The sequence below is a fragment of the Lycium barbarum genome, chromosome 3, assembly GCF_019175385.1.
Source record: "Lycium barbarum isolate Lr01 chromosome 3, ASM1917538v2, whole genome shotgun sequence".
NCBI lineage: Eukaryota > Viridiplantae > Streptophyta > Magnoliopsida > Solanales > Solanaceae > Lycium > Lycium barbarum.
Genome location: NC_083339.1, coordinates 49,999,332 through 50,021,712, shown reverse-complemented (window position 1 = coordinate 50,021,712; position 22,381 = coordinate 49,999,332). Strand labels below are relative to the sequence as shown.

Genomic DNA, 22,381 nt, shown 5'->3' with positions numbered 1-22,381 from the left:
AATTAATTAGTTGGTGTTTAGTATGGGGCCCACACCATTTTTTTTTAATGATGGACGGACAACGAAGCATGGGTGCAAACCCATACTTGTATATAGTTTAAATTCTACCCTCCGCCATGATAATTCCATTGATGGAAGCTTATAGAGATGTAAAAGAAATCACACAGTGTTTATCTCAATTGCGGTTTGAATTCTGATTGTTTCGTGTGCTTCAGTTATTTTTGTTGTGGCTACGTACTGTTCTTCGTTCTAAATTCTATGTAGGATTAGTCCTACTATTTGCTATGTCTTTTTTACTGTTGTACTTTATTTTTCCAACTGCTTTGATATACGCTACTTGAGTTAAGAGTCATTCAGAAACAACATCTCTACCTCCACTGTTTACTCCTAAAACGGTAAAGTCAAATTTGTACACGTAATTTATTGACACGCAGAGTAAGATGACCAAATTGAATAGATAAGAAACGTAATATAATAATATGATTAAAGGACAAAATAGCAAAAATTGAATAAGTAAACAAGAGTGGCATGAATCCCGGCGTTATAAGATGACAAAGTCGTCGAAGAAAGCTGCAAAATTGAGCAATGCGCCAATATAATGAAATTTGGAAGTGAACAAGGACTCCAAGAATTGCTAAGTGTGATGCTTTGTATGTTAATCAGAATTCGAATGTCCTTCAATAAGAATGTAGGGTCGTATTTATAGCTAAACTTCAAAGAACAAGATCCATGAATCACACTCATTAAACCCATTAAATGCCCATTATCAAGGTTGAGTAACGACCCTGGGATCTTTTGTAACGGCTAGCCTCTAGGACTTATCTTGTCCATCAATACCTTATGCTCGATTCCTCTTCTCCGGAGCCATGACTCATTTGACCGTTATCTTGGGATGCTCATTGACCCGCATATGAACTGGATCGGAGGCTATCTCTACTGACTCACGTTTGACCTTTCTCCATTGCCATGTGTTACCACCTGTCAATTTCGAATTTGACCTCATACGTTCACGAGGTAGGGGTAAGGTTTGCGTACAATCTAGCCTCCCCTGACACTATCTGTGGAATTGCACTAATTATGTTGTTGTTGTCATTGACCACTAGGTTAATAATCTCTAATTCTCATTCTCATTCTCAAGATTCAAGGTTGTTCCTTTCACACCGCTGGCAAATTCAACCATTTCCCTAGCTTGAATCTTGTTCAATCCATAAACACGTGCAATCCCTTCTCCAAATGAGACCACTCGACTGTGAATAAGTATCAAATTAAATGTGTTAACTCTCATAGTTTTATTTCGTCATTTTCTTTATCACTATGTTAAGTGTGGTAAAGAAAAATCGAGAATAAAAAAGTAAAAGTTTCAAGGATTAGTTAATCGCATTGGAACTTGTCAGTTTTAATGGAAGACATGACATCCTTGTGAAAGCCAATATTCATGCTTGGTCTCCACTTGAGCAATGCTCAGCTTTTGAATTAGCTTTTGAGTTGAGTTAGGCAAAGGCAAATTATTAGTATCTATTTTTCTTTTTTAGAATGAGAGCAGTTAAAAAGGGAAAAGCAATTGACTTTAAAGCATATCATTTGGCCGAAAATAAATTTTCTTTTTGGGCTAAAAACGGCAAAAAAAGAAGTTGAGACCTTGATGGGCATTAATTTTTGTTGGATTCATACGCTACTAATAAAAAGAAAAATTATCATAAGCTACGTGCTATGTGTGAATAGATGCAAGATCCAATACAAGTGAGGCCCCCACAATGAGCGGCATGACCAGCTCAGCCGCGACTTGTCCAGCATACTCAGTACACACCAATCCTATTTTATTTGTTCGATTTCCTTCCAAAATTCCCAAGTTATATTTTAGAAATTATGTAGGAGTATAGGGTATGAACCATATTTTAACTATTAGAAATAACATAATTAATGAAACAACATTTTGAGTCACCAAACAGTGATGTTCCTAAAACAAAAGAATTAGAAATTATACTAATATATTTTAGTTAAATATTTATAAAAGTTCGTTACCCGGTGAGATGATCGAGCGGTTAAAGCACAAAAGTATCAAAACCGTATCAGCTACAACATGTAGTTTCAATTTATCACTATCACATGTGTATAAAAAGAATATATTTTCTTTAATTTCGCCATTTATGCTTACTACTATATAATTAAGTATTTTGATTTTCTATTAGTAACTTTAATTATAACCTCAATTCAATTCAGCAATCTAAATAATGATATAACTTATTCAAAATAAATATTTAAAATGAATAATTTATAATTGTTTGTGAGATTACATGAATTCTATACTTACGTTTTTAAATTTGTCAATTTTTATTCATCATCTTAAGATTCATATTTATAAATTTATTTTACTTATATTTCAGAGCTATAACTAACTTTTACAACTAAGTATCAACAAAATGGCATGGTTGAGAAGTGAAGCATAAGGGGTCGTTTGGTAGCTGATTTGGAGATAAATTATTCATGTATTATAATATTAATACGGTGTTTGACTTGCAATTTTTAAAAATTGGCATAATTAATAGTACATCTATGAGTTATGATGAATTTTATTTATTATAAGGTGAAATAACTAATAGTAGTAATAAACTAATTCTTGTATTATTAAAGCTGCAATTCTATAACGCTTTGTGTATAATTATTTGTATCACATTAGTTGACAAATTTACCTGTTATATGTGATTGTCGATTGTAGTAGCTAGCTTGGTAGTTAGTTAAAAACTTAAAATACCCGCAAATTAATCAAAAAAGTCATAAAAGTATAGAAATTATAATTTCAATAACTGTGATAAACAGGGGTAGTAACAGAGCATTTGGCTTAGCTTAAAAAAATAAGTTAGATTACCCAATTTTTTTTTAACTTATATGCTATTTTCAACTTATAAAGCAGTTTCCTAAACTTATTTTCTTTGATTTATAATATGTATTTTTTAAGCCCATCCAAGCAGACTCATATTTAGAGCCCGTTTGGATTGGCTTACAGCTTAAAGCTGTTTGCAGCTTATAAGCTGAAAAAAATAAGTTGGGGTAGTCTAACTTATTTTTTTTGGCTTATAAGCTATTTTCAGCTTATAAGTTGCTTTAGATAAACTAAGTCAAATGGGTCCAATTATTTTTTTAAGCTTATTTTAAGCATAAAATGACTTTAAGCTGGCCAGCCAAACACTCAAAAAAGCTGAAAACAGCTTATAAGCCAACTTATAAGCCAATCCAAACGGGCTCTTAATATAGTCAACCGGTCCTCTGTCCAGTCCTCACCTCTTCTCTCAACTGTACATTGACATTCACCTCTCTTTCTCTCTCTCTATAGCTACAATTACCAACACGCACATCGAAGATACAGCTATACACAAACTCCATACGTACACATATGTATGTGAATTGAATGTGGAAAATGTAATGTGTGTGCAATTGATATGATGAATTTGAGGAATTAGGGTTTCGATTTTGTGGAGAAAATGCCTTTAAACAGGTATCAAATACGGAATGAGTACAGCTTGGCTGATCCAGAGCTGTACAAAAGTGCAGATAAAGATGATCCAGAAGCTCTACTTGAAGGCGTTGCTATGGCTGGCCTTGTCGGTGTTTTGCGCCAGCTTGGTGACCTCGCCGAGTCAGTATCTTGCCTTTGCTTTCTGATGAGTTTTTCCATTTCAGCTGTTTGACTTTAGAAATTTTGTCTTCTACTTTTTGTGTTTCAAATCCCCTTTTATTTCGTAATTTGAATCCATATAGTGAAATAAGATCGTTGAGATATATCAGTATTGAAATCTATAGAAATTTGTAGTTACAAGACACTTTGGAGTTATTGAAAATGGAAATTTGAATTGTTATTTGATTGCATTGTAGGATGTGACTACTTTTTTTAATGCCTTTTTCGGCTGATTTTTTCGTAATTTGAATCGATATAGTCTGATAAGATCGTTGAAATATATCAGTATTGAAATCTATAGAAACTTGTAGTTAGAAGAAAATTTGAAAATGGAAATTTGAATTTGTGAGTCCATTGTTTGAATGTTATTTGATTGCATTGTAGAATGTGACTACGTTTTTTTCTTCTTCTTCTTCTTCTTCTTTTTTTGCTTTGCCTTCAACTGTTTTGAGTTTGGAATTTTGTCTTTTACAAGTAAATGCTGTGTGGATTTTGTGTTTTAAATCCCCTTTTTATTTCGTAATTTGAATCGATATAGTGAGATAAGATCGTTGAAACAATAGGTGGTTTCTTCCCCTGTTTAAGTTCGTTGAAACAATAATGATACGCTCGTTGAAATATACCATTATTGAAAGCTATAGAAACTTGTACTTAGAAGACACTTTGAAGTTATTAAAAATGGAAATTTGAATAGTTACTGCCCCCGTCCCAAAAAGATGGTCTTAGTTTTGCTTGGCACAGAGTTTAAGAAATAAAGGAAGATTGTTTGAAATGTATTGTCCAAAACAAGCCTTAGATATTTGTGTGGCTGTAAATCATCTTATAAAGTTAAATTATTTCTACATATATAAATGTGCCAATCTTTTTGGGACAAACTAATAAGGTAAGTAAGACAATCTTTTTGGGACGGAGGGAGCATTTGATTGCGTTGGAGAATGTGACTGTTTTTTTTTTTTTTTTTTTTTGTGTGTGGTTTTTTCGGCTGTTTGATAGCGATATATGATCATAGAAATATATCAGTATTTAAATCTATTGAAACTTGTAGTTAGCAGACACTTTGGAGTAATTGAAAATGGAAATTTGAATTTGTGAGTTCATTAATTGAATTGTTATTTGATTGCATTGGAGAATGTGACTAATTTTTTCTTTTTTTGCTTTTTCGGCTGTTTGATTTAGCATATGTAGCATTTACAAGTGAGTGCTGTGTAAATACTTATGGAGTCCCTCTCTTTTTATTATTTGAATCATTAAACTAGAATATTGTCGTTAGAAGCACCCAAGGGTGTGGCCTAGTGGTCAATGAAGTGGGTTGAACACCATGAGATCTCAGGTTCAATTCCTAGCAGAGACTAAATTCTAGGTGATTTCTTCCCATCTGTTCTAGCCTTGGTGGACTGAGTTACTTGGTACCTGTTGCTGGTGGGAGGTGGTAGGTATCCGTGGAATTAGTCGAGGTGCACGCAAGCTGGCCCGAACACCACGGTTATTAAAAAGAAAAAGAATATGCTCATGATAATGTAGAGCTTAATCTATTTAGTTGCTGATCAATTAACTGCAAGGCAGATATATTTGGTAGTATCTATTAAAATGTGGTGTCACATATGGGCCTTTCTGCTTATCCACTATGTTGCTGCAAGTGATGCCTGATCATCACTTTATTTTGTAAAGAATGTACTGCGGTTGAAGTTCTGTTTAATTGCGGTAGCGACTAAAATGTTGGTATTTTTTGTTTATTGTAAATGTTGAAGGTTTGCTGCTGAGATATTCCATGACTTGCATGAAGAGGTGATGGCAACTGCTGCAAGGGGCCATAGTTTGACGGTCAGGGTCCAGCAGCTTGAAGCAGAATTTCCTTTGATTGAGAGGGCATTCCTCTCACAGACCAATCATTCTTCCTTCTTCTATAATACTGGTAATTTCTAAGAGCATTTCATTGGTCAATAACACCATAGATCCTGGACGACTTAGTATACTTTGCTATTTCGTGCACTTTGATGGCTCTTCTTGCTTCTTTTTACCTCTGTACCAAAAGATTCCGCTGTTTCTAATTTTGTGGTGCTTGTAACTGTTTTATACATGTTTGTGCGTGTGCATGTACGCACATATAAGATTTATCTTTCATTTTCCTGAACATAGAATGCGGATTAATACAATATGTGTCATATATGAAAATAGTATTTTTTTCATTTCATAAAAATGAATATTAGTATTTTGAGGAATTTATTGAGTTTCATATTCGACCTATGAGTAAATAAAAGTATTTGTAATACAAATGTTATTTCAGGTACTGATTGGCATCCTAATCTGCGAATCGGCCAAAATATGGTAACAAGGGAAGATTTACCTCGATTTGTAATGGACTCATATGAAGAATGCAGAGGTCCACCTCGCCTATTCCTTCTAGACAAGTATGTTCTGTTATTTCTTGTCAACAGCTTTCATTAAATAGAGGGTTAAACTTCGTTAGAACAGCGTTTGACAAACTTAATGGATTATAACAGGTTCGATGTTGCTGGAGCTGGAGCATGTCTGAAACGTTATACTGACCCTTCATTCTTTAAGGTCGAGCCATCCTCTTATGCATTCTCATCTTCAGATGTTCAGAGGGAAAAGAAAACTCGCAAGACAAAGGTAATTTTTTTTTTTTTTTGTTTGAAAAGGTAACACTTGTATAAAAAAAATAAAGGGCAGCCCGGTGCACTAAGCTCCCGCTATGCGCGGGGTCCGGGGAAGGGCCGGACCACAAGGGTCTATTGTACATAGCCTTACCTTGCATTTCTGCAAGAGGCTGTTTCCACGGCTTGAACCCGTGACCTCCTGGTCACATGGCAACAACTTTACCAGTTACGCCAAGGCTCCCCTTCAAAAGGTAACACTTGTATATTTATCCAAAAATCAGACCTGCCACAAACAGTTAAAGGTCTCATAGTTACAAAGGAGTATTCAGAAGATCTTCAATCCTATAACAAAAACTTATATAGAACCTAAGACATCCAGAAATGATTCTAGATCTTCCATATACTCCTGTTTACACCAAAAGTAGAATAAAGCAAGACAGTTCATTTTCATCTTCTGTAAAGAATTACACTTATTTTCAAAACATCTAAGGTTCCTTTCACTCCACACAGTCCACCAGATGCAAGCTGGTATAATTCTCCATCTCTCTCTGTGGCCAGAAAGGTTGGCATAACTATTCCACATCTCCAGGACTTGAACAATTTTCTCAGTCATTATCCATCTTAACCCTTTCAAATTGATGGATAAACTCCATATCTGAAAGGTAATCTTGCAGTGAATAAAGAGTTGACTAACAGTCTCTGCTTCTTCACCACAAAAGAAACACCTTGGACTAAAATTAAATCCCCTTTTCATGAGATTTTCCTGAGAAAAATTAAGTAGTTAACTAAAGGTAATTAAAAAGAAGAGAAATTATTACTCCTGTTTCTCTGCAACCTTTTGGTTTACCTTGGGATTTATATGAGTCACGTGCTGATTTAATGGTATTTTCTCTGGCTTGATATGTAAGATGACGTTTTCTCTTTTCCTCTATCTTGGGTTACAATTGGAAGGTTTTTAGTGGTATTATGATAAGTCCTGAATACTCTCTTCCAGTTATTTGAACATTTATTTCTTCATGCGGTAACATGTGCTTATTTGCTTGAGCCTTTGTTGCCCTCCTTCATAAAGCTTTATCTAGCCAGCCTCTCATAGCTCCATCTTGACCCCAAAAAGTGAGGAGAAACAGAGCAGAATGATCTTACCCCCTTACAATAGTTAAGTTTAACTTGACACCTGTACTTAGAAGTGAAACTATTACTTTCTACTTGAGCACAGGTATGCATCCTAATGTGCTTATTTTTTAAACTATGGGGCATCTGATATCTGTTATAAGATTAGAGGAGCCCCTTCAGCTTTAGCATATAGGCAGAAAGACGACTTTCACTTGGGGGTTGTTTGGTAGAATGTATTAGAGAAAATAATACATGTATTAGCTTTGGTATTACTAATCCCTTGTTTGGTGCACTTTTTCAATCTATGTATAATTAATACCTGTATTAGTCATACACCATATTTGATATTATCCTTATACATAGCAAACCATGGTGTTAGCAATACCAAGGTTATTAATACATGGATAAGCATAGTTAGAGACAAAATTGACCTTGAAGTCCCTCAAAACCTTTTCCAAAACAACTCTTGTTTTAAAATGTAAATATGCAATTACCATCCATTTGCTTTTCAGACTTTCAATGCTTTTATCAAGCAGATGGTCGAATACATTACACAATTGCCCATAACTGTAGCTTGGCAGTAGATTCAACAGGTTTTGACTTCGTAGCACATACTTGCAAATTTCAATCAACATAATATTCCATCTAAAACATCAATTCACATATTACAGTTTTATGACTTTATCTTAGTAGCAACCATGCGAATTTCATAAAATTTTAGTGCCAAGAAATGGCATATATGCACTACTGGCAGACTGTAAAAAGACAACACCCTTAACTCTAATATCAATAGACTACAAAAACAAATACACACATTCACTTAAATTTACATGAATAAGGCAGTTCAATGAGGGATTTTGACAAAAAAAAATAAGACAGTGATGGAGAGAAGTGAAACAGAGAACATACAACTGCTGCAATAAAAATAGTCGTTGAAGAGAGAGTAAAAGAACTAGCCGTGCAAAGAAAGTATACAAAGCTAAAGCATGTGGAGGGTATTTTTGTAAACAATTTTTTACAGAAATTATGCAATGCATGTTATTTTTAATACACCAAACCAAACAGCCGATAAGAAATAATCTCAGTATAACTAATCCCAGCATTACTAATACACCCTATTCAGTACTATTCTCATACACCCTACCAAACGACACCTTAACATAATAGAGAAAACCTGCATTCTGCATAAGAAGTTTCTCTAAGGATGGGGGTGGGGTTTGATAAAGCAAGTCTTTCCATCTTGGCTATTGTTTCCGGAGGGTTCTTACAATTTCATCCATTAGCAAGCAGCTTCTTCTCAGTTATAATGTTAGTGATGATGAAGTTGCATTATCTTTTCTTGTGCTTCAAAATAATTTTTCATCTTGCTGTTGCAGAAGAGAGGTTCACGCTGGAGGAATGGGGAGACACCTGAGGTGTTGCCTACATCACATGCCAAGTGAGATCCTTGATGCCTAATGTATTTAAGTATGTATTGTGATATCTCTAGTCGAGTATCTTATTCTGTGCTCCTCACATTTCTACAGACTCCATCAGCTGTTCTTGGAGGAACGCATTGAAAACGGTATAAATGTTCCTGCACATCGCGTGAAATTGAAAAGAAAGCTAAATGGATTTCCATTTCACTCGAAAACTGGAAAGAGCTATATGCACAAGTTCTTGGAAGCTTCTTCACCAGAACATAAAGTAGTACATGAAGTCAGTATTGATTCATCACCTTTGAGATTGACATCGACTGATGCTTATGAAACTTTGACGGACACTGAAGATATTAGACCACCGAGTCCTGATAAGGAGGTGATGCAGAGAAACAAGAGTGCATCTTTATCTCCATCTCCACCACAAAGTGAAGAGCGCACTGCTCTGAAACCATGCGTAGATGAAGTCGATGAGGATCTCTCCCACTATCGAGTTCGAGGAATTTCCAGACGAAGCCATAAATCACAATCAACAGATATCTTGCCTTCTACTCATAGCGTGGTTGATGAAAAGGAAATAGCAGTGGATGGAGAAAGCCGAACAGAAAGAGGTATTGGTTACGAGTCTGATGATGTTGCAAGTGAAATAGATAATTACGTCGATGCCCTAACTACAATGGAGTCAGAACTAGAAACAGACTCCGAGCAGAGAGCCAAAAGGGATTTGCACTTCTTGAACAGCAAAAAGCAAGTGTTAGGCCTGTCTTCTAGCAGTGAAAAGCTTCAAGCTCAATCTTCAGATTCTCATTCAATGGAGAACTCTACAGTATCTGATGATGGGAATAGTTATTCTAAGAAAGAAATATCTAGTTTTTCTTGTTCTGATTCCCCTAGCACTTCTGTTGAGAGTGTCCTTTTAGAGAGCAAAATTTCTAGTAAGGGAGCTAAGATCTCTGATACTTCATGTGAGCATCCATCTGTTAATGAGGCGATTCAATTACCCCAGCCTCCAGAAGATGGTGATTATGATATCAAATGCATTATGGTAGCTAGGGAACCCAGTGGCAGTTGTGACTCTGGTGAGCCAACTACTACCCTAAATTTTACAGATTCAACTCATGTGCCAATACATGCTTATGCAGGAATATTTGTGGAAGTTGCAGGGATGAGAGCTGAAACAAATGAAAATTTTGTTGCCCATGGCAAGAGTGAAAATCCTTTAACTAGCATTGCAGAAGATGCAGCAGATTTGCATGTCAGTCCACCCCATGCTCCTGTTATCCTTAATGCTCCAGAACAGAATGGAGATGATTCACCATCTAGAGCATCCATTGAAGTCAAGCTAACAGATGATTTGGTTGATGGAAACTGTGAGAACGTGTCTTGTGCATCAAATCAGTCTGAAATTCCTTGGCACGCCAGCAATAACTTGCCACAATCAAAATCCCCTGTAATCCAGAATGAAAGCAATTTACACAATGATATGAATCTGGTTAATAATCTTCCCTTTACTTCTGAGCTCCTTAATGTTCCTTCTGAAGATAGGCGTGAGTTATTGTCTTCTGATTATCAGCAGTTGCCCAATTTGGATGGTGAGGATCCATCGCTACGTGATGATTCAACCTCCTTATATAATCTTTCTAATTGTCCTTCATCGAAAGAAGCTGATACCTCACCTTCGGTGTTGGTTGTAAACCATCCAAACCATCTGGATGGTCTAGACAATGAGAATTCTAATGGTAGTTCTGATGGTTCAGTTCAAATACCAGATATATTGGGTGCTTCGTACAAAGAATGTGGCAACCACTCATGGTTTACCATGTCTCATGATGAAACTGCAGAAGATACATGCATGCAAAAGCCACATAGCCTGAGTACCACAGAGATTGAAGGTGGTGATGCCGATGAAGAGCATGAAGAGGCGTGTGGGGCATTCAGTGATGCAGTTACGTCTGAGCCAGGAGACCTCTGTAAGAACAGTGGGATAGATGGCCTTGATTCTGTTGATGCCCTGAACCCTCAGATTTCAGAAACTGCAAACGATATTCAGCCACTTGAATCTGGAAAATCGGATATTTCATGTTCTAGTCAGGAAAATCTTGTCGAAGTTTCGAGTATAACAAAATTTGAGGAAAAGGGTAATACTGCCCCCAGTGAGCTTTTGACTGCTATCGGGTCCACTGGTTCGATTACCTCTCCACATCTCGAATCATTGACCAAGGAACCAAGACTTTCAGATGAGACAGAAAATAAGATCGATAAGTCTGATGTCACAGATGAGACTGCTTCTCCTCTTGCTGCCTTGGCTGATAAAGATGATATTGATGGTCTATACTCATATTTAGATCACAAAATTTCTTCAGAAGAATCTGTTTGCTTAATTGGACATTCCAGCCAGAATGAATTGGAAATTGATCTACCTGATAGCCATGCAGAATCAAAGTTTGAGATGCAGATAGCTGATATCCCGGATTCTAACTCCTTTGTGCTTGATGCATCCAACTCTCATCATCCCGAGTCAGAAGCTCTTGACACTCTCTGTGGAAGCAAACTTTCTTATGATGCTGAAAACACATTTGATTTGAACTCTGCTTTGAGTCAACCACAATTAAAAGATTGTTGCTTGGATACTGAAGAGGTATCCTCCCAAAGGAGGAATGTTGTTAACTCCACTGAAGATGCTTCATCTTCGCAAACTGTTTCCCTTGAAGAAGGAAAGGATGAATTAGAAGACAATCAACTCAATGAGGAATTGCTGGACAAAGCTGATTTGGATCAATCACCTCTCCTGGAACAAATGCAGCCTTCAAGTCAAGTGGACCGAGCATCTGATGCTTCTTTACTATCATTGCTCGCAAGCCTTCCAAGTCAAGATGTAGTCCCAGACGTTTTAGCCAACAGCAGCAATCAAGATCCTCAACTTTTGCTAACTGATTACTGTGCAGAAGAGAGGGCTGAGTCAGCAATCCATGAGCATGATAAAAGGGAGGTGCTGGATAGTGGTGAGGCAAAGTCAGAGCCATTACCGCTGTTAACCCAGCGACAACTGGTGGATTCCTTTGACCTTGAGCAATCTGCTGAAGCTTCTTCAATATCTTCACCAACAGTTAGTCCCAGTCATCCTTCATTGCCTGAGCTTTTATCACAGAGCAACCAAGATAGTTTGTCATCTTTGCACAAAAAAGATGATGAAATAGCATGTAAAGAACCAGAAAAAGAGAAATTGATAGATGAACATGCAACTAAAGAGGGGCTGTTGCCTCAGGTTGAAGAGGCATGCCTCTCCAATCATGCTGACATAGTAGGAGCCTTCAATGCTTCATCCGTACCTTTTGTAGCAAATGTTCCTAGTCAACCTTCGGTTTCAAATCCCTTACCTCTTAGCAACCATAATGTAAATCCTTTTGAACACGGGAATACGATAATTTCTACCTCTCCTGGCTTTGTCCTGCTTCCTGGTGAACCCCAGATCGATCTGCCAGAAATGCCCCCATTGCCTCCACTTCCTCCAATTCAATGGAGGATTGGAAAACTACATTCTTCCCCTGATTTGGATGAGGAGCCAACACAGCATCATATAGGTGTCAATTCATCAAGTATGGCATCTAGCACTGATCAGAATGCTCAACCTGTGAATGTAAACATGCTGTCAGCTGAAGCTACAGAGAGTACAGAACTTATTGATATGTATTCCTCTGATGGCGTGGTGCAATCAGGTTTGACTTCTCCACCCACAACTCTGTGTGGAAACAGTAGTGTTAGGTTTATTCATCCAGCTGATAAACACTCCACTGAGACCCACTTTCCGTTGCCAGGTCAATATCATGAGGTGCAGCCGCCTAGTTTGCATGCTATAAGAGGGGAAGCACAGCCTGCTAATTGTATCCCAGATGTAACTTCTCTGGATAAACCTCCTATTGATGCTTTGGGTTCAAGTGAAGAACTCTTCCAACCACAGAATCAAGTTGCTCCAGAATTGCTTTCAGAGGAACAAGGCTCTGCTCATTTGGAAGGAAATCTGCCAGATAGTGATGGAATAAAACCAAAAGCAGCTCCTACAGATGCAGGGATTACAGATGCTTCTGAGTCATTATCCCATGAAACATCCCAGTCCCAGCATCATCCCCTCCATCAGTTTGCACCGGAGACTTGCTTAAACAGATCCAATCTTGAAGAGACCATCACAAGTTTGGAGAGAAATGTGGTGGCTCATGGAACCGTTCTTCCATCATATACAGGAAATGCAAAGCCTGATCATAGCATTCCAACTACAGAGGCAGAAATTATTTGGCCAGCTGTGGAGGAAGGAAACACTAATGAGATTCGCGCGGTGAAACTACAAAGACCACGGACTCCACTAATTGACGATCTTGCCTCGCATGACAAAAGCAAAGTAAGTTTTGCTTCATTTTGGTCGAACTTGGAGATTGCAGTGTTAATAAACTTCCCATCTCTAAAATTTGAATCGTTGTGCAGTTGAGAAAGGTTTCAGAGCGGGTTATTCCTGAAATACAGAAGGTTGATGAAAGAGATTCTTTCTTGCAGCTGAGGAAGGTTCCAGAGCGAGTTAGGCCTGAAATACAGAACGTTGATGAAAGAGATTCTCTCTTGGAACAAATAAGGAAAAAAGTAAGATATCAATTTCATTTATTTAGCTTTGCATTTTAAGTTCATGTTTTTCATATTCTTAGTTGGTAAGTATTTCTCCGAGCTGAAAACATCTTCCTTGATTTTCCAGTCATTCAATCTGAAACCAACGGTTGCAACAAGGCCTAGTATTCAGGGTCCTCTGACTAATCTGAGAGTTGCTGCAATTTTGGAGAAAGCAAAAACAATTCGCCAGGTCGGTCTCTCTCTCTCTCTAGGTATGTGTGCGCGCGCACACACGCAATGGCATAAATGCGAATCAAGTGAGCCTCTGTATATCACTGGTGCTAAGATTTTCCATGTTACAGGCCTTTGCTGGAAGTGATGAAGAGGATGACGAGGATTCTTGGAGTGATTCATGAAAATTCTAGCACTATGATAAATTGTTGGACACATTCCTAGTGCCATGGATTCAGAAGAATCTCAACCACATTCTCAGTGAGTCAAGCTGATGCTGAAATAGATTGGGAGTCTCTCTTGTCAAAATATTCTATGCCTTTCTCTCCCCTTGTAAAATTCTCTCTCCCTCTCCTCTCTCCCCCCCTCTCTCTATCTCTATCATGTAGCCAATTGTTAGTGTTGTCTCCACGTCATAGTATGGAAAGTATATTCAATCATGAGATTGCGTGCAAGCGCTTTGTTATTCATTTTTCATGTAAAGGCAGTTATATATTTGCAGTTCTTGTTTACTAGTTTAGTGTATAGGGCCTGGTCAATTTTTGTATCTACCATATAGTAGTGGCTTTGATTTGTCCAATATTGAGAGAGTATTTACACTGTAAGTGCTGAAATTTAGTGTATACTTTAATCAAACAATTCTGTTGTGTATAAAATACTGATATTTTGCCCAGGTTCTGGGACTTAATGACAGCTTTCTGTTACTTTGATAGGAATGCAGGGTTCAAATGCTTTTTTTTTTTAATAACTTACAACGATATTGGCATCGTGTTAATCTGGAAAAACACTTGCCTTTTGCTTATGTGATAGACCTCGTTAGCTGGGCCAAAACGTCGAGCAAGTGATTGCATAGAAACCCTCAACTGGAAATTTTTTATGGTGAGTGAGGCACAAGTACTACTTGGCATGTGAGGGTGATTTTTCCCTGAACTGTAATGTAGAATGTTTATGAACTGTGGTTCATATACATTGCTGCAGAAAGGTTACATTAGGACTATTTTGTTCAATGGCATTGGTGTTTTCCCCTTCCCAATGAACTGGGTGTTACTTGGATCTTTGTAATAGGGTTGAGCTCACGTCTTTCGTTGAGATGGCATTTTCTTTCGTGATCTTTCTAAATAGCAGAACAAACATCCCAATAAAAGTTACCTTTACGAAAATCGTTTTTGTAGATTTCCTTCCGAATGAGTTGGGTTCTACTTGGAGACGCTTGTTTCTCTCGTGATGGACTAAGATGTTTACTGGAGAATAGTTTATCCTTACGGAACATGGAGTTTAAAGAAAGAAAGTTTTAGAACCTTTGATTTAAACATGTCATGACATGTAATGAAGATGAAATGGGAAGTTTAAAGTTGAAAAAGTTTTCAAACATAAACCGGAAAAAGTCTAACTATGCCCTCGTACTTGAGCAGATTTGCCTGCCTTTAATACTTTAGTTAGCATATACCTTTAACGTTGAATACTTTGCGAAATATTATTTTAAACGGTTCCCTACTTAATCTAATTATGACATTAGTTAGTTAATTAGCCTCAAATCTTGATATGTGTCATAATCTTAAGACACCTAGACTTACCCGGCTCCAAATGAAGAGTATATTTGGTCTCATACGCATACTTTGACGGCATATTTGGCCTAGTAAAGTTCTTAAGTTTTTATATTATTTATTTGTAAATGGGTTGTCTTGTTGGTTCAAGAAAATGTAATAGAAGTTTGTAATGATGAAGTTCCCCTCCAATTGATTGTTTTTATTTTTGTAAATGTTAAGTACGATCAAAGAGTCAGGAAGTGTAGACAAAACTGGCCAGCCAAGAACACTAATTTTTCATCTCAAAATTGGCCTCCTAGAAGGCTAGAATGAACAGTCGAATCCCCTAAAATGATAACCAACAAAAATAATCATGGGAAAACACCAAAATAAAGGTTAGATACTTACCCCCTCATTGAAACGAGAACAACGCAGTGAAAATTACCTCAAACGGAGCTCTAGAACTCAAAATAAGCTCAAAATACTAAATGATCAAAGTTTTTTTTTTTTTTTTGGTCAAAACAGAAATTTTTTCATTTAACCAAAGTGATTCATTCAGTACATACTAGCTCAGTTGGACTATGGAGCTAGCTCTCAAGTAAATTAAAAAACTATCAGAACATAACACTAGAGAACCAAAAGAGTATGCATATGCTATCAGGAACTGGAGCCTAAGCACTTTCTAGGAAAGGTATTAGCCTCCCGTCTCTTCCTTTAGCAGCAATTCCTTTGGTTCCTAACATGGAAAACTATTGAGCCTCCCTAAGATGCTAGTCCACTTGCCATGTTTTTGCCCCACAATATGCAGTTGTAAGACAATCTCGCGTACTATCTTTTGTGGTCTTCTTTCAAGCTGGTTAAGCCTCCTATTATTCCTTTCAATCCAAACAACACAGACAGTAGCAGCAAATAGGAAGCCCAGCATGAAAGTTTTGGCCTTTGTCTGTCTGATCAAAGAAGACAACCACCTTACTTCTTCATTCCAACTGCCAATAGTTCTGGTATAATCCATCCACATCAAAAGTGTACTCCATATGAATTTGGAGTATAAACAATCAAAAAGGAGATGTGAGTGAGTTTCCTCCAGGCCAGATGAGCACATTACACAGTCTGTTGAGACCTGGATATTCCATTTCGTTAAACTGTCCACCGTAGAGAGCTTGTTGTGCAATGCCAGCCATAGAATGAACTGATGTTGCGGTATCAACCCCTTTATCAGAATGAGCTTTCTCCAGGTCACATTTGGGTATTGAGGAAAGAAGTACCCGTAGGTCTTTTTAATACTATACTTGCCATTTGTGACAAACTGGTCCATAGCTCCCCTCCAGTCGACATTTATGTTCCACCATTTCCTAGCATCAAAAACCTTTTTCACTACACAACTTGCCTGCTTTGGAGAAGGCATTTGAGATAGATCCTTTCCTTTTATATAGAAAGTGTGCACCCATTTCACCCATAGCTACTGCTTTTCCTTTGCCACTGCCCATAATAGTTTATAAATCGCAGCTCTGTTCCATAGGGAGAAGCCTGCTGATCTCGGGTGACACACAGTGTCCCATGCTACAAGGGCTTTCTTGGAGTATTCATTTGATCCTGTCCCTAAGACCTGCGGACTGCCACGTGGCATTTTCACAACTGCAGACTCATTTCCTCACCTGCGGCCCGTTTTCCGCACCCGCGACCACACTAGACACAAAAATTTCTCCGACACTAAAATGAACATAACTCCCTCATACGACGTTCAAATTCGATGATTCTTTTTGCTATGGTTCCGTATTCATGATATGGATCTAACGGTTTAATCGAAACACAATTAGGAGCTCATTTGCTCAATATGATACCCTTTATGCCTAAAGAAATGACGCTGAAACTTCAAACCCGAGTGCGACACAACCCAAAGCTATCCGAACCTCATCGGAATCTCACCAAAACTTGCAGAAAAGTCCAAAATCATCATACGAACTTGTTGGAACTTTAAAAACACCGACACGGGGTTGTCTTGACCCGAAGTTGACAGTGGTCAACTCTAATTTCTTAATTTAACTAGTTTCTCAACCAACGATCCAAATCACAGTTGAACCCCTCGGGACCCTAACAAATGACTTGACTAAGTCATAAATCACCTTCCGGACCTAATGGAATCGACGAAACATAAAACAAAACTCATTACCCGCGGTTTTGACTTTGGTCAATCACTCTCATTTCTTAACTTAAGGATGTCCAAAATATCCTTTTCCTTACCCAAAACTCACCCGAAAGCTTCGGGAATTGAGCCATCCATTCCCACAAGTCATAAACATCAATACGAAGCTAACAGAACTAACAAAGTTTCAATCTGGGTCATATTTCTTCCCGTGATCATCTTGTAACACTCCGTAAATACGGATTAGGTGTGAATGTGTTAAATGAGTATTAATGTGACATATTAGTTGAAAGAATTCGTCATATCGAGGAGAATTTGGGTGAAAATAGTCGTTTGAAATCAAGCGTAAGATATGATAAAAATCATCCAAGTTTGGGTAGTCCTTACTTCTAGCCTAATTGCGTGAAAATCTGTTAAGAATTTGAGAAAACTTAAAGAATCAAAGTTGTAGGTCTTTGAAATACCTTTCCAAACATATATCATGGAGCTTAAACAGAGCTTTTTCTAGGAGTTATTCCCGTTTTACTGGTCACTACACAGTGTGCGCGAACTGGCTTCAGGTGCGCAATCACGCACCGGAGGCAGTGTTACTGCCTTTACTGCATGATCAGCTACGCGGTTGGGCCTCTAGCTGCTCGTCCACACACCTGTAACGACTCTTTAAAAGCCTAAATTCGTTATAACCCTTCCCCACTTCTTTTTGGCTGAATTTTTGGAGGAAAAGAACCCTAAGGACCTATCTCAAACTCCAAGGTAAGTTCTTCCTCAAACCCCATTGGTTTTATATCAATCTAACATCAAATCAACCCTAGTTCGTCCTTCAAAACCATTGATTCTTGAAAACCGAATAAAGAGAAGTTGAAGGAAACTTCGGGAAACTTCTTAAAGGTATGTTCTATGATTCTTAATGATGTTATTGAGAGGATTTATAATAGTGTAGTGTATTAGAAACATGGGAATCCATGGGTGATTAATAAGGGATTCAAGAACACGTTTTTGGACACAAAAAGCCCTAATTTATCGATAAGGGTAGGAACTCTTAGAATTTGGTTAAAGTGCAGAACTTTATCATTGTTAATCATTGTAAAGCTGCTGAACCTCGGAAAGACCTGTTTGGTAGCGGTTGAGCGCAAATTGAGGTATGTCTATTTTCAAAATCTTCTTTTGAAGTATGTCTACTTTCTTTCGAAAATGTATTTGGATGTATGACCATTTTCAAAATCTTTGAGAATTCTACATGATTGTTTGTACAAGTTGAAACCCTAGTTTGGTAGTAGATCTTTGTTGAACTTATTTTTGAATTAAAGGTGATATTTAAACAAGGTCATGTGCGTGTAGGGTCAAGCCCGCATCGAACCTTATACGAATTATAATATTATGATGAACATGCTTTGCCCCATTATGGGATGATTGAACTTAATTTGTAAAGATTGAAGCTTTAAATGTGTTTTGCCTTCGAATGGGTTTTCTTAAACTTGAAATTTCATAAGTGATTTGAATAAGGTTTCTAAATGTGTACAGACTTGAAATACCTCTATTCTAAGAAGATGACTTGAGAAATGAATTCGGCTATAAGCCATGATTGATGATTTGGCCAATATGCCATGACTTGTATTTGTTTCTGTTTGGGCCTGTATGGGTAAGCTGTGCTAGTCTAGAGGACGATTAGCCGTTATGGATCCTAACGTATCGCTTTGAGCATTGTTGTGTCAATCCAGAGGGTGATTGACCCCCATGGAGTGTAGCTATTGTTGTGTCAGCCTAGAGAACGATTGACCTCTGTGGCGTGTAGCCCGGTGCATCTGCTGCTGTGCTAGTCCAATGGACAATTAGCCTTCCTGGGACAATAGCCCAGGTGAATCGAATGGTTGTTCGCCTGTGAGTTGGCATGTGTTGATCTTTTGGTCGCCTGTGAGTGGCTGTGGTGATCTTCAGTTCGCAAGTGAAAGACTTGATATGATAAGTTGAAATTGATATATTCTTGTGTCTTTGGCGTTTACTGGTGATTTTACTAAGTTTACTGGTTTACTCTATATCTGGGTTTTGGAACTGTTTTCATTGATACTAGTTTATTGATTTTTTTCTATATTATTTTGACATGTTAAATATTGCCCCTTAGACACTCATTGAGTACCCATTACTTAGGCATACCATTGTTATTTTTGATGGTATGTTAGGTAACATTGAGGAGCAAGTTCGTGATACGCGTGCAGACTAGGAGAGGTTGCTACTTCCAGACTTTTGGTGAGCCCACACCTTCGTTCGTGGGGTACCTTCTATTTTACTTATTGCTTTTAGTTTTCGAGCTACGTCCTAAAGTAGACTACTTCTTATTCGTCTTAGAGGCTCTATAGATAGATGTGTTTTGTGGGTATTGGTTGGAGTCGTTGTTCGACTCTCATGGGTATTGCTATGTTTTAACAATCTATTTATTAGAGACATCCGTTGATTTTATTTCTTAAATTATGAGCATGAGTTTGTTTAGTTATTTTGTAACGCCTTTTAATTAGCTAATGAAAGATTATTAAAAAGGGACTTGATGGTATCGATTTATAAGATGCTTCAGGTGTTGTTCGTAGCATCGAATGCCTGTTACGTCCAGGGTCGGGTTTGGGAGCTAAAAAGCTTGGTATCAGAGCTTAGGTTTAGACATGTCCTAGGATTCTTTGTGGAGCCGTGTTTAGTGGAGTCTCCTTTATGCAGACTGACCACCTATATGAAGGTATGTCTACTAAGGCATGTTAAGGGTTTCTTACTCTTCTTGATTCTAGATTGTACTATAGAGCCTGAACTTCTCTTTAGGATCGTTCTGGCATATTTGATAATTCATGCCTCAATAAAATGGCTTTAGCTTATGCTGGGAGATGATAACTAAGGAAGCAATGGTGCTTCTGGTTTGTCATCTGGCGGATGACCCGCTAGGATCACTAACCATACTACTGCTCAGACCAATATTGAGGCTGAGAATGGGAATGGAAACCAAGCACCACTTCCAGCTCATCCTGCTCATGCGGCTCCTGCTGCAGGCATGGCCGAAATTGGGTCAATGCAGACTGCAATTCAGATGGTCACCACCCTTATCACGACCCGTCTAGAGGGCCGCGACGAGCACCCGGTGCTAGCCCACCCGGGCGCCTCTTAACTTACACTTATGCTTACATCTAGGTGAGCCATACAATTAAACATATGAATCTATTCGTTCATCATACTAGTCCCACTGGACGACAATGCCTTTATATAATGATTGGCATCTAGGCCACATCAACGTACATGAGCCGTCAAGGCTATCAAAATGATATACAAAATATAGGCCGACAAGGCCAGACATATCTAACCATATACACGTGACTATGAGCCTCTAAGAAGAGTATAACATATCACATGAGCGGGACAGGACCCCGCTATGCCCCTAATTATGTACACAAAAGAATAAGTACCCAAAAGCTATGGCTCCGAATGAAATGGAGCTCTGCTATGTAATCTCTGAGAAAGCAGCTCCATCAAGCCTGTCTCCCTGGGCACCTGCGGGCATGACGCAGCGTCCACAAACAAAAGGATGTCAGTACGAAGAATGTACTGAGTATGTAAAGCATGATCAATATCAATATAGAAGCATAAATAGCAACATAAAAAATAGCATAGGATGGGAGATGGCAATGTCGTCGTCATATGCACTTACTTGCCTTTCATAGGAACTTCCCATTTCTAATACGTATTTGTGTACATACATCATTATCCGTATTCCATAATAGTACCCGTACCATATTTGTACTCGTATTCGTATACATGCCCTTATTCACATTCATATACATAGTCATATCATATTCGTATTCATATCATATACATAATAATTTACATAACATACCCGACCACGTAGGATCGGTGTTTCATACATACTTGGCCAACCAAGGCTCAAGGTTGCTCATACCTGGCCCTACCAAGGCTTCAGGGTTACATCTACCTGGCCCTACCAAGGCGTCAGGGTTATCCGTACCCTCTGCAGAGGTGTGCGCGCGTTCCGTAATCGTATACATCTTATTTACATATCATACCCGACCTCATAAGCTCGGGGTTCCATAATAGTCATACATAGATACATACACATACTAGCTCATAAGCATCATCACTATTAACATCATTATCATCATCGTCATCATTATCGTCATCGATATCATTATCACTATTATCGTCATTCGTCACATCTATCTTTATAGGCTTACTCGTTGTACGAGGAACTAGTACGATCGTAGCGTATCAAGAATTGTGAGCTTACTAGCTCGGAAGATCAAATCACTTGAAAGACATCATAGACTTATGGAAGATTTAGACGTTTGGCCAAAGAACCATTCCTTATGAAAGAAGGGTTAGCCTTACATACCTTTCCGTTGTACTATTCTACACTGGCGCGTTCTCCTCCAACGCTAGCGTTTCTACCTTCATTAAAGTCATACTATCGTTAGAATCGACAACTAGCACACATGGCTAAAGCTAGAGAAAATCGGACAGCATCTCCTCCATAACGTATCTCAACTCCCAAACGTCAATAATAAATTCACGATGCCATAACAATAGCCACTACTCATTCACATTATCCATATTTCTAGACTTACATTCAATTCATCCATAACCATGGCTATAACACACAACTATGTCCATTCACGTACATTGCTCATCTCATGTTCTCAACATCATTTATAACACATTTACATCACAATACATCAAGACTCATAACTCAATTCAAACTATTACTCCAAATGTCACTATTCATCATTCATGACCCATTTTCCTATACTCATCTAATCTCCAAGCATTTGACTCTCGAATACCTTAAACAACATAAAAATACCATAAATCTTACCTTAGATGTTGTAGGAACGAGCCTTGGTTGATAATACTCCACTTTGAGCAAAACCCTAGTTTATCTCCATTTGGATTTCTTGACCTTGGATGATCTTGATGGTTTTCTTACACTTGATTCCCTTGATTTATGTTGTTGATCACCAAATATCCTTGAACTCTTGTGGAATATATGTAGAGAGATGTTCTAGAGAGAAGGGGTGTGATGT

General features: G+C 38.0%; 2 protein-coding genes across 4 annotated transcripts; one reads left to right on the top strand and one right to left on the bottom strand.

The window, feature by feature from the left end:
- Positions 1 to 3,248: 3,248 nt before the first annotated feature.
- Positions 3,249 to 14,362, top strand: LOC132631161 (protein SCAR2). 3 transcript variants are annotated; one of them, XM_060346760.1, is made up of 10 exons: positions 3,249 to 3,634; positions 5,422 to 5,585; positions 5,958 to 6,081; positions 6,175 to 6,304; positions 8,781 to 8,842; positions 8,931 to 9,901; positions 9,986 to 13,215; positions 13,299 to 13,451; positions 13,561 to 13,665; positions 13,778 to 14,362. In XM_060346760.1, the coding sequence occupies exons 1-10, from the start codon at positions 3,480 to 3,482 to the stop codon at positions 13,829 to 13,831; spliced, it is 5,148 nt and encodes a 1,715-aa protein (XP_060202743.1). In that variant the 5' UTR covers positions 3,249 to 3,479; the 3' UTR covers positions 13,832 to 14,362. The 3 variants fall into 3 exon arrangements, with proteins under 3 accessions (XP_060202743.1, XP_060202742.1, XP_060202741.1); XM_060346759.1 differs by having other exon boundaries at positions 9,965 to 13,215; XM_060346758.1 differs by having other exon boundaries at positions 8,931 to 13,215.
- A 1,546-nt stretch (positions 14,363 to 15,908) lies between these two features.
- On the bottom strand, positions 15,909 to 16,577 carry LOC132630805 (uncharacterized). The gene has a single exon (XM_060346404.1). The coding sequence runs from the start codon at positions 16,575 to 16,577 to the stop codon at positions 15,909 to 15,911; it is 669 nt and encodes a 222-aa protein (XP_060202387.1).
- Positions 16,578 to 22,381: the final 5,804 nt, after the last annotated feature.